At 34.6% G+C, this 13,605-nt stretch overlaps 1 protein-coding gene across 1 annotated transcript in view; it reads right to left on the bottom strand.

Annotated features, from left to right (window-relative positions):
- Positions 1-3,032: 3,032 nt before the first annotated feature.
- Positions 3,033-13,605, bottom strand: part of Ppef1 (protein phosphatase with EF-hand domain 1) — a 101,637-nt gene continuing 91,064 nt past the window's right edge. Inside the window, exons 13-16 of the mRNA XM_077107501.1 lie at positions 12,166-12,272; positions 5,796-5,959; positions 4,397-4,481; positions 3,033-3,250 (exon numbers count right to left, since the gene is read on the bottom strand). Coding sequence (XP_076963616.1) covers positions 3,033-3,250; positions 4,397-4,481; positions 5,796-5,959; positions 12,166-12,272 — 574 coding nt within the window. The remainder of the gene's footprint in view (positions 3,251-4,396; positions 4,482-5,795; positions 5,960-12,165; positions 12,273-13,605) is intronic.

Genomic DNA, 13,605 nt, shown 5'->3' with positions numbered 1-13,605 from the left:
CTTAGCATTCAGTAATGATGTTTTTTTTTATCCCCAATGACATTTTTTGCCTTAAAGTCTAACCTGCCTGATATTAATATTGCTATAGTTTCAATTATGCTCCCTTTTTTTCCTTTTTCCCCCTCTAGGAGTTTCTTTTACTTTCCTGTAAGCTCAGTTGTCTAGTAAAAGAAAAAAAATTTTTTTTTTGTTAAATTTTATCCATTATTTCTGGTGTGTGGAGCAGGCAAGATTACAGGATCTGGCATGTTTCTAGATCTTGAAGTTCTAAAACTTTTTAATTTTATTATTTATTTTTTTAAATTTTTTTTATTTTTAGTTGTTCAAAACATTACAAAGCTCTTGACATATATTTCATACATTTGATTCAAGCAGAATATGAACTCCCATTTTTACCCCGTATACATATTGCAGATTCACATCAGTTACACATCCACTTTTTTACATACTGCCATACTAGTCTGTTGTATTCTGCTGCCTTTCCTATCCTCTATTATCCCCCCTCCCCTCCCATTCCCTCCCCTCCCATCTTCTCTCTCTACCCCATCTACTGTAATTCATTTCTCTCGTTTTTTTCCCCCTTTCCCCTCACTTCCTCTTATATGTAATTTTGTATAACAATGAGGGTCTCCTTCCTTTACCATGCAATTTCTCTTCTCTCTTTCCCTCCTCCCTATCGTCCCTGTTTAATGGTGATCTTCTTCTCATGCTCTTCCTCCCTATTCTGTTCTTAGTTGCTCTCCTTATATCAAAGATGACATTTGGCATTTGTTTTTTTAGGAATTGGCTAGCTTCACTTAGCATAATCTGCTCTAGAGCCATCCATTTCCTTGCAAATTCCATGATTTTGTCATTTTTTAGTGCAGAGTAATACTCCACGGTGTATAAATACCACATTTTTTTATCCATTCATCTATTGAAGGGCATCTAGGTTGGTTCCACAATCTAGCTATTGTGAATTGTGCTGCTATGAACATCATTGTAGCAGTATCCCTATAGTAGCTCTTTTAAGGTCTTTAGGGAATAGTCCAAGAAGGGGAATAGCTGGGTCAAATGGTGGTTCCATTCCCAGCTTTCCCAGGAATCTCCATACTGCTTTCCAAATTGGCCGCACCAATTTGTAGCCCCACCAGCAATGCACAAGTGTACCCTTTTCCCCACATCCTCGCCAGCACTTGTTGTTGTTTGACTTCCTAATGGCTGCCAATCTTACTGGAGTGAGATGGTATCTTAGGGTGGTTTTGATTTGCATTACTCTGACTGCTAGAGATGGTGAGCATTTTTTTCAAGTACTTGTTGATTGATTGTATGTCCTCCTCTGAGAAGTGTCTGTTCAGGTCCTTCGCCCATTTGTTGATTGGATTATTTGTTATCTTATTGTTTAATTTTTTGAGTTCTTTGTATACTCTGGATATTAGGGCTCTACCTGAAGTGTGAGGAGTAAAAATTTGTTCCCATGATGTAGGCTCCCTATTTCTCTCTCTTGTTTCTCTTGCTGAGAAAAAACTTTTTAGTTTAAATAAGTCCCATTTGTTGATTCTATTTATTAACTCTTGTGCTATGGGTGTCCTATTAAGGAATTTGGAGCCCGACCCCACAATATGTAGATCGGAGCCAACTTTTTCTTCTATCAGACACAGAGTCTCTAATTTGATATCAAGCTCCTTGATCCATTTTGAGTTAACTTTTGTGCATGGCGAGAGAAGGGGATTCAGTTTCATTTTGTTGCATATGGATTTCCAGTTTTCCCAGCACCATTTGATGAAGATGCTATCCTTCCTCCATTACATGCTATTAGACCCTTTATCAAATATAAGATAGTTGTAATTTTGTGTCCTCTATTCTGTACCATTGGTCCACCTGCCTGTTTTGGTACCAGTACCATGCTGTTTTTGTTACTATTGCTCTGTAGTATAGTTTGAAGTCTGGTATCGCTATACTGCCTGATTCACACTTCCTGCTTAGAGTTGCTTTTGCTATTCTGGGTCTTTTATTTTTCCATATGAATTTCACGATTGCTTTATCTATTTCTACAAGAAATGCCATTGGGATTTTGATTGGCATTGCATTAAACCTATAGAGAATTTTTGGTAATATCGCCATTTTGATGATGTTACTTCTGCCTATCCATGAACAGGGTATATTTTTCCATCTTCTAAGATCTTCTTCTATTTCTCTCTTTAGGGTTCTGTAGTTTTCATTGTATAAATCTTTTACCTCTTTTGTTAGGTTGATTCCCAAGTATTTTTTTTTTTTTTTGAGGATATTGTGAATGGGGTGTTTTTCCTCATTTCCATTTCAGAAGTCTAAAACTTTTTTAAAAAGCAAAACATATACTTACCTTTAAACAAAAATCTCATTACGTTTGACTCAAGATCAGAATAGCAAAATAAATTGCACAGTATATGCATAACCAAGGCCCCATCTTATCAATGAAGGTATCAGACCATATTAATTATAGGGATCAATGTAAATGTATTCACTTAGTACTATCATCAGACATGAAAAAAGTTTTTCTCCCACAGTCTTCCCCAACAATATAATGTGGTCCCCCTCCCTGAAGAGTGGTTCCCCCACAATTAAGGATCACTGGTTTATAGAATCTTCAAAAAAGATTACAATTTAAGGATGGAAATAGTTTATTCCATTAGTAGCTTGGTATTCCTCCTCCCATCCCTCAGTCACAGTTGTTGAACTTAATAGTTCTCTCTGGTGCTCTGTGGGTTCCTTTCAGGATGTTTCCAAACTGCTCTGGTCTCCCAATTAGGTGGCATCCAAGAGACCAACACTAGGCTCAAACCCAGCTTCTCAATGGCAATGGGTGAGTTCCAACATTAGAGGCAAATCTTATCAGCTGACATTTAACCTAGTCTACCAATTATAGTTTGCTAAGGGCTTCCGACACCCATACTGTGTCTGTTTATGATGGGAATTGGGATCTATTATTCTCGATTAGTGACTATGAATTTCGGTGGTCCTGGAATAGATTGTAATTTGAGTTCAGCTGTTTACAAGGAGCCTGAAGGAAGCTTTCATTTATAGTTAGCAAACTTGGCATTTGATGTGTTCAACTTCTCATATTTATGCACTACATGGAAAGCCTTTAAAAACTCATTAAAGTCAATGCTTCCATCTTTGTTTAAGTCCATTATATTGGCAAGCTCATCAACTTGGGAATCATCAATATCAACGCTGTAGTGAGTCCTGAAAAGTTTCCACATGGCCCGAAATTCTTCCATGGAGATCAGGCCTAAAAGAACATAGGAGAGAGTGGTGAGTGTTCATTTCAAGACCTACCTCAGGGAAGGATGAGGAAGCCACACTGATTGAAATAGCTCCAATTAGAAGCTCACTAATATACCTGACTATGAAGACACTGACGGAAATGGAGGTAAGGTCATAAATGTAAGCAGCAATATGTCACATGTCACTTTCAACTACCAAGTCATTCTGAGATTATTTTAAATCCAGAATGAGTAAACAGTGAAGAAATGTTAAGGGGATATGAACTGTGGGACTATATGTAGTAAAGAAACTGCAAGAATTAAAATCTAAGGGTGAGGGACATGGAAGAACAACAGAGCAGAGAGCAAAATCAAAGCAGAGGGAAAAGGTACCTTGGGAATCAATGATAAGATTGCAAAGAATGATGTTGCCATATATATATATATTTTTTTAGTTAGTTAGTTTTCAGTGGACCTTTATTTTATTTATTTACATGTGGTGCTGAGAATCAAACCCAGTGCCTCACACATGCTAGGCAAGTGCTCTCCCACTGAGCCACCACCCCAGCCCCATGATGTTGGCTTGTTAATAGGCAATAATTTACTTACATGGGTTAATTGTTGTTTTTTTTGGTGTTCAAAGGTCTCTGCAGTAGGGGAATAGCTGATTTTTTTTTCCCTTGTGATGCTGGGGATCAAATCCAGGGCCTTGCACATGCTAGGCAAGCACTTTATCACTGAGCTAATTCCCAGCCCTAATATATATATTTTAAGTTTGAAAAGAAGTTAATTGTTCATCAAAGATAAATAGAAAATGAGTTTTTATAGCTCTCAGTCTCCCAAACAGAGCCAGAACTCTAGGAAGATTTTTATTTCAGGAGTGACTAAAATATTAAAATAGAAAGTAAATTATTCTTCCATCTATGCTGGTGATTTAGAAAAGGAGATATTCCAGTTTGATCAATAGCTACTGGGCTTGTATAGAATTCTATGGTCTAAAATACAGAATTTGGGGCCAAACTAAAATAACAACAACATTAAACGTAAATTTGATTCCTTCAAATTTCATCAACTTTGTATGAAGAATGAAATAGATGAAAACAGTTCTAATTTCAGAGAAGCACACCAGTCTTTTCTTTCTACTACTACTGAACTAATCAAAGTTCATTTACCTGAGTGATCAGAGTCAATGACATTAAATATGATTTGCAGGTCAGATCGGTATCTGTACAGAGTTTCAATTAGAGTAGATTGGACCTAAAACAAAGATTTTCTAAGTGTTAAAACACAAAGAAATAATGATACAGATTAATTTTAGCAAATGTAACAAACACAAGACATCATCACTAATTCAAATTATATGATTTAAATAGAAATTTGAGAAGGCAAGCCTTCTGTTGGCCCAACCATGCTTTCTATTTATTTATTTATTTATTTTTGGTACTGAGGATTGAATCCAGGGGTGCTTTACCACTGAGCTAAGTCCCCAGTCCTTTATTTATTTTTTATTTTGAGGTTGGGTTCAAACTTGTGTTCCTCCTGCCTTGGCCTCCCAAGTCACTGGGATTACAGGTCTGTGCCACTGTGCCCAGGTTGGCCCAACCATCTTTAATCAGATAAAATATCTTGCTCTATCTGATTCAAATGTATGATATGTCAAGGTCATTGTACTGTCATGTATAACTAATTAAAACAAAACAAAACAAAAAAAGATCTTGCTCTTGTGTTCCTTAGGGGACCAAAGTAAAAAGGCAGCAATAAATAACAATTGCCAACACATACAGAAAGCTTTATGTGTGTCATTTCATTCAGTACTTGACAACCATAAGGAATAGGAACAGACCATTATTATGTCCATTTTACAGATTAGAAAACAAAGTAACTTTCCCAAAGGTTACGTCACATAGCTATGAATCTGACTCAGCTCTCTGAAACCAAGATCTATGATCTTAATCACCATGGTAAACTGCTTCTGAAGTCAGGCCAAAAGCCTCCTTCCTATGGATACTTTAGCTTTCAATCTACACTTTTATTTCCCTTTTCTGTTTTTCTCATCTTCCCTGCAAACAATCAACCAAGTCCTAACTCCAATCAGCTCAATGTTAACTAATAAGAGATGATGAAATGTTAACTAATAAGAGCTGAAATCTGATAACTCCCTGGGCTATTCCCTTTTTATTAAGAGATTTTATGCTTTAAAATTCTTTAAGACATATTCTAGTTCATGTCAGCAAGTCTATACATGGTTTGGAATACATTAACTATTGTTAAGCGGTATGCTGCATGAAAGAATGAATGTCACATCTGCCCTTCTGCTGGACAGTACTTGAACAAGAATCACATATTTGACATGAGTTTTCATGCAAAGCTTTTTCCTATTTCTTTTTGTCTATCTTTAGAAGGTATAAATTTTCTGAACAGACCACAAAGTACCTTTGGCCTTTTCTGAAACTGCCACTCCCATCCATTAGATGATTCCATTCCTAACTTTTCAAAGGATTGAGTTACTTAGAGGTTGTCCCAAGGGTATTTCCCCCAGCCAGGTTTTAGTTGGGGCTATGTGTCACTTGCCTCTTTCACAGGTTTTTCAATGTGGACATCCTGGAAGCTGGACATGTAGTCAACATTTCCATTTTTGTCTATGTTTACCAGATGCAAACTCAGAGATCTCCATGGTAAGTTCAGCCCCAAAATGCTCTCCATAGAAAAAGCCCATTGGGCTATTGAAATTTTTCCTAACAACAACAACAACAAAAACAAACAAACAAAAAAGCACCCATATAATTTGTTATAATTTGACAAAAAATACGTATGTCCCTTGGCAAAGCCAGTAACAGCATGGGGTTTTGAGGCCTGAGGGCCTGCTGGTTTCCTTCATGATCTGTCCTACTCTGGTCCTAGAGCTCTGAGGAAGAAAAAACTAAGGATAGTCTTTCATATTCCACAGATCTTGCCTGTAATGTCGTGTGTAAGAAATCATACTTAGAGTATTAGATTGTTTTTGCCTTTTTCTGATTAATGAATTAAGGTATACCTATTTATTATAGAAGATTTAAAAATATACAAAGGATAAAAAATTTAGTTTCATTTTTAATATTTCAGTATATTACTCATCTATCTTCCCAATATCTTTTCCCAAAAATATTAAATGTAATTTTTCAAAATATAAGTATCTTTATTTTTCTGATTATTAAAAATTATTCATTTTAAATGATTTTGAATAAATATAAAACAATGTTATAACTTCTAGTTTTTTTCTATGTATATAAATGTGTATACATAAATGTATATATTATTTTTCTTAAAAATCAAATATTATTGTACTCTAGCATTACCACCACCCCGCCCCACCCAGGGTTAAGGACCAAACTTAGGGCCTTGCGCATGCTAGGCAAACACTCTATCACTAGCTAAATCCCCAGTCCCCAAGTATATATGTTTTATATACATGTATTGCATATGGCATAACACACATACACACAAACATTTAGTCTAACCTATTTTTTATTTTACTTACATCATGGACTTCCATCTATGTTAATAAACATAGATCTACATTGTCGTTTTAATGGCTATGAAACTATTCCATTATTTCCTTAGGACCATTCCTAGAAGTGGAATTGAATGATCAAATGGTATGCAGATTTTTAAGGCTTTTGATAAACGCGGTCATTCCTTGGTATCCATGGGGGATTGATTCTAAAACCCCCTTACGGATACAAAATTCCACAGATGCTCAACTCCCTTATATAAATGATGAAGTGTTTGCATATAACCTACATATAGCCTCCCATATACTTTAAGTCATCTCTAGATTATTTTTAATACCTAACACATGTAAATAGTAAACAGATTGATTTTTTTTAATATTTCAAAATATTTTTCCCAATATTTTGTCTTTTTTCTTTTTGAAATTAATTTATTTATTTTAATTAGGTATATATGACCTCAGAATGCATTTTGATTCATTGTACACAACTGCAGCACAACTTTACACTTCTACGGTTGTACACAATGTAGGGTCACACCATATGTGCACTCATACATGTATCTAGGGTAATGATGTCCATCTCATTCCACCATCTTTCCTGCCCCCATGCACCCTCCCTCCTCTCCCTTCCCTTTGCCCAATGAAAGTTCCTCCATTTTTCACATTCCCCCCACTCCAAACTCCCTTCCAACCCCACCCTACCCCTGTTATGGACTAGTATCCACTTATCAGAGAGAACATTTGGCCTTTGTTTTTGTTTGGGGCGGGGATTGGCTTACTTCGCTTAGCATGATATTCTCCAACTCCATCCATTTACCTGGAAATGCCATAATTTTGTTCTCTTTTACTGATGAGTAATATTCCATTGTGTATATATACACCATAGTTTCTTTATCCATTCATCTATTGAAAGGCACCTAAGTTGCTTCCACAGTTTAGCTATTATGAATTGAGCTGTTATGAACATTGATGTGGCTCGTTACTATAGTATGCTGATTTTAAGTCCTTTGGTTATATACCGAGGAGTGGAATAGCTGGGTCAGATGGTGGCTCCATTCCAAGTTTTCTAAGGAATCTCCATACAGTCTCTTTCCAGACTGGCTGCACCAATTTGGAATCCCACCAGTAATGTTTGAGTGTGCCTTTTCCCCAACATCCCCGCCAACATTTATTGTTGTATGTATTCTTGATAACTGCCATTCTGACTGGTGTGAGATGAAATCTTAGAGTAGTTTTGATTTGCATTTCTCTAATTACTAGAGATGTTGAACAAACATTTTTTCATGTTTGTTGATCGAATGTATATCTTCTTCTGAGAAGTGTCTGTTCAGCTCCTTAGCCCATTTATTGATTGGGTTGTTTTTTTTTGGTGTTAAGTTTTTTGAGTTCTTTATATATCCTGGAGATTAGTGCTCTCACGTTAAGTGTGGCAAAAATATGCTCCCAAAACGCAGGCTCTCTGTTCCAATATTTTATCTTAATGGCGCACTGTAAATGCAGTGGCATCCACCCTTCTAGTGAGTTACACTGGCACCACAATGGGAGGGCTCCATCCTCTTCAGTCCTAGCCAATTAGCTGGAGACCAACTCTGAGTGGAGGTCCATTAGTAAACTTCTGTCCCACCTAGTGGGCCAGAGCTATTCCCTCGGCAATGTGGTCTTAATTTCAACCTTGGTTAGGAGTTAAGGAATTCTTCTAAGTATGTACTATCCTTGAATATGCTCTCTCAGCTTTAGAGATAATAGCTCCTCTCTATACTTGCTATTTCAGTTTTTTTTTTAAGAGTTTCTCTTGTATCCTTTTTAATATTTAATCATCTTTTACTAGTTAATAATTCTTTATATTAAATTTCCCAGTTCAAATTATTGATGTAGTTTCTGCACCCTAAATACACTCTAATACATACACTAATATATGGAAATGAAATCAATTTTTGTATATTGATTTTGTGTTTGACAGCTTGCTAAATTCATTTATTAATTCCAGTAGTTTTTCTGTGTATTCCTTTGGATTTTCTATATTCTCAATTAAGTTGTCTACACTTACCAACAGTTTTATTTCTACCTTTTTAAGTTTTATTTTATCTCTTTTATTTGCCTTATTGGACTGGCTAGCATCCCTACTAGAATGTTTAACAGATGTCCTGATAGTGGGCATCTGTTATTAGTTTTTTCCTATTGCTTCGATACCAAATTAACACAGACTTAGTAGTGAAACAACACAAAGGTATTCTCTTACAGTTCTGGAGGTCAGATGTCTGAATTTGCTTCCCTGGGCAAAAGTCAAGGTGTCAGCAAGGCTGGTTCCTTCTGAAGGCTCTGAAGGGGGGAATCTGTTTCCTTGCCTCTTCCAAGCTTCTAATGGTTGCCTATGTTTATTGGCTTCGGGCCTTTTCTTCCATCTTCAAAGGATTTCAATATCTGGTTTCATCATCATAGAACCTTCCCTTCTGACTTTGCCTCCTCCTACATACTTCTTAAAAGAACCACTGTGATTACATTAGGCCCACTTGATAATGCAGGACAATCTCCCCAGGTAAAGATCCTGAAGTTAATCACACTTTGAAGTCCCTTTTTTCATATAAGGTACCATACTAAGATTCGGGAATGAGGATGTGGACATAAGCCTACCAGAGCATCCTACTTTCATTTCCACTTTTTCTCCATCAAGTATGCTGTTTGTTATAAACTTTGATAGATATCCTTTGTGAGATTAAGGAAGTTCACCTCTATTTAGTTTTCTAAATTTTCTTTTAAATCATAAAACTAGGGTGAAATAAATGTTTTCTTATTTTGAGAGAATTATGACTTCTTTAATTTGTTAAAGTGGTAAATTACATTGATTTATTTTTGAATGTTTAAAAAACCTAGAATTCCTAGCATTCCTAGGGGGAAAAACAACCTGGTTGGCTAATATTTCATTTAGGATTTTTTAAATCTAAATGCATCATTGAGATTAGACCTTAATTTTCCTTTTCCATAATATTCTTGTTAGGTTTTGATATCAAGGTGATGCTGATCTCCTAAAATAATCTGAGAAGTGTTCCCTCCATTTCTGAGATTTTATAAGACTTCTTTTCTTTCTTAAATGTATATTGCAATGATTAATAAAACTGAGAGCAGAGCTTTCTTTTCATAAAGTTTTAAACTTTCAGATTCAATTTATTTAATAGTTACAGGATTTCTCAGATTTTCTATTTTTGTGTCAATTTGTGTATGTGTAAATATGTATATTTTAGGAATGTGTCTATTTGGTCTGAATTTTGAATTCATTGGCATTACAGTTTTTACAATACATCTTATGCTCTTCCTAAAGTCTGTAGTAATACCTTTTTCAATGTTGGCATTGGTTATCTGTGCTTATTCATGTGCGCTCTCTTCCTTATACATTCTTTCTTTTACTAGTGTTTTATCAACTTTGCCAGTTTTTTCAAAACACTATTTTTTCACTTTGTTAATCACAGTTTCATCTTTTAAAATATATGCATTTAAGGTTATCAATACCTCTCTAATTTGCATTCCATAGTTTTAAATGTTGTATTTTCATTATCATTTGGTTTCATTATTCTAATTTCCACTGTGATTTCTTCGTTGATCCAAGGATTATTCAGAAGTGCATTTCTTATTTCCAAGACAAAAGAGGATTTTTATGGCTAGATAATGTTATTGAGTTGTAGCTGCTTTCACTATGCCAGAGAATCAGTTTATTCTATAATGTTTCCAATCCTTCACAATCTGTTGATATTTGCTTTATGTGCCAGTTTATGGTCAATTTTTTAAAATGTTCCATTTGTGCTTGACAAGAATATGTATTCTGAAATGTTGGGTGCGGCATTCTTTGTATGTTTCCCTTCAGGGAAAGGTTGTTAATATTGTGTTGGTCTCTTCTTTTTGTTCCTGAGAGAAGAGCATTAAAATCTCCCAACATGATGGTGGATTTTCCTACTTCTACTTGTTCTGTTTTTGTATATTTTTGAGGCTATATTAATGGGCGCTGTTTTTGTATATTTTTGAGGCTATATTAATGGGCGCATACACATTTGAAATGGATTTAATTGGCAAATTAACTTTCAATGTATTGTGTATACAATTCCACTGTCAACTGGCTTCTTTTATAGCTATTGATTAGTTTATGAGTCTTAATTGTTATGCCTTTGTTGCAGTGTTTTTACTCCCTGACGACTTTTATGATTTTTCTCTTTACTATTAGTGCCTTGTAGTTTCAAGAGTGTATGTAGGTGAAAATTTAATTTTATTTATACCTATTTGAGAATCATTGTTCCTCTTTATCTATCACTTTAGCATTTCATCAGTGCTAGAAAAGTCTGAGGCATTTTACATTCTTTCTATTCTCTCCTCTTAGTACCTTGATTAGATATACGTTAAACCTTTATTTATTTATTTATTTTAATTGTTGATAAACCTTTATTTTATTTATTTTTGTGTGGTATTTAGAATTGAACCCAGTGTCTCACACATGCCAGGCAAGTGTGCTACCGCTGAGCCATAGCTCCAGCCCCAAACCTTCTTATTTTACTATTCATAACTCTTAATCTAATTCTTTCTTAAGCAGTGTCTAATATTCTGTTTAACATGTCTAATATTCTGTTTAACAAGTCTCATATCTATTTGGTTCTTCTTCAAATCATTTTTCAATGCATGTTTGTGATTCCATCTTTTATTTCTTCAAATATTTTATATTCTGTATTTGATAATTTCAATATCTGATGTCTTTGTGGGAACTAAAGCTATTGTTGTTTATTTCTACTGACTCTCACTCACGATAGCTCATCTCCTTGTTTGGTAATCTTTGGTTGTAAACTCATATTGGCTAATCTTAATCTCTAGATATACTAGTGGATAAAATTAGGGATTCTTCCCTCAAAGATGGATTTGCTTGACAGGAATCAGAAACATTACATACTTACAACTACCCAGAATCACTTTGAGGGTACAAGCATAATGTGGAAGTTCCAAATTCCACCTTTCCACCTTTCTACTATACAATAGTTTAATGTCAGGATCGATTGCTATACCACATTAGCATTTGCCCCAGGACAATCCAGCCTTTTATGCTTGAATGTTGCTCCATGATCCCTCATGTGGTTCAAAAAGAATGGAAATGGAGCCAGAAGGTTTACCATACTGGGAGGCTGATAAATGCATTAAAATTATGCCCCTTCCAGCATCTAGCTATTTCCTTTCACCAGAATAGCAGTCTAAATCAGGGTTGTTTTTGATATTTTTAGTTAAAAGAAACTTACTGAAAATGAGATATATGCCTGTTTTTGAGAGAATAATGGATTTAAAAAATTTTTATCTCTATCATTCCATTCTAGCAAAAATAGAGAACTGAAATCATAAGGAAGCAAAGAAAATGAAAACCGATACATGTCACATACAAGTAACATGATATGTTAAGAAATGGTAAGCATTATATAATTTTATTACCTGATCGACTGTGGTCTCGAAGTTGGAAAGCATGCATGAGGTCAGTTTTTCGTGAAATTATTCTCTCTTTTAATATCCTGATGGCACTAGTTTCCATAGCATGTACCCTATGTTGAGAAAACAATAATTAATGAAAGTTACATGAACAATTATCTTCTGTTTCATTTTAATGTGCTGTTACCACTTACTAGTTTCTTTTTTAAATGAATTGCCTAAATTTACACATACCATGGTGAATATATGCATTTATATGGTATGTACTTGTCATATATACATATATACACACACAAGTATATATACACACACATGCATTTTGTTAATTTTTTATTATTTTTTAGTTGTGTATAGACTCAATGCCTTTGTTTTTATGTGGTGCTAGGATCGAACCCAGTGCCTCACACTTGCGAGACAAGTGCTCTATCACTGAGCCACAACTCAGTGGTTAAATTTTAAAAGGACTGCAAATAGTATCTTCTCTTGGATTTCAAAGATTCACATAAACAATTGCTTGAGATAGGAAAATAAAAAGGCTACATCAGATACTAAAATTTACCATTAAGTTACTAAAACAAAACAATAGGTATTGACATAAGAGAGGACATATATGAGTAGAAAATCACAGAAATTTCATATATATCAAACTATATATTAGAATAACATATGACAACAGAAGTATTACAATTCAGTAGAAAGAGACAATTTTTTTAAATGGGGCTAGCATAGTTAGCTAACCATCTGGACTCAAACTTCTCAGATGATTTACAAAAATAAATTTAAAATAAAGAAGAAACAGAGGAACAAAATTGTCATAAGATATACAGTTGTCCCTTGGTATCCAGGGAGGATTGGTTCTAGGATCTCCCATGGATACAAAAATCCACAGATGTTCAAGTCCCTTATATAAGATGATCTATTATTTGCATATAACCTGTGCAAGCCTCCCATATATGTCAAATGATCTCTATTTTATTTATATCTAATTTAATGTAAATTCCATGTAAATAGTTGTTATACTCTATTGCTTAGGTAATGATCACAATAAAAAAGTCTGTATATGGTCAGAAGAGATTTATTTTTATTTTTATTATTCTTGGCAGTACTGGGGATTGAACCCAGGGTCTCACACATTAGGCAAACACTCTACCACTGAGCTATACCCCATCTCCAGATTTAACCTTTTTTTGTTTTTGATGTGAAACCCATGGATATGAAAGATTGACTATATATTAAAAAAAAGCAGAATGGCAGGTACAAATCCAATTATACCAATAATATGAATAGATTCATGAAATCAAAACAAAACAAACAAGATCCAACTATATGTTTTATACAGAAGACATATTTTATATTTAAAGATACAAGGAGTTTAAAAGGAAAGGAACAAAAAAGGAAATATTAGAACTAGAGTGCCCATGTTAATAATAGACCAAAATAGACTCT

This window comes from Callospermophilus lateralis, chromosome X, assembly GCF_048772815.1.
Source record: "Callospermophilus lateralis isolate mCalLat2 chromosome X, mCalLat2.hap1, whole genome shotgun sequence".
NCBI lineage: Eukaryota > Metazoa > Chordata > Mammalia > Rodentia > Sciuridae > Callospermophilus > Callospermophilus lateralis.
Note: the sequence above shows the minus strand (reverse complement) of the source record. Positions and strands in the feature narration are given on the sequence as shown.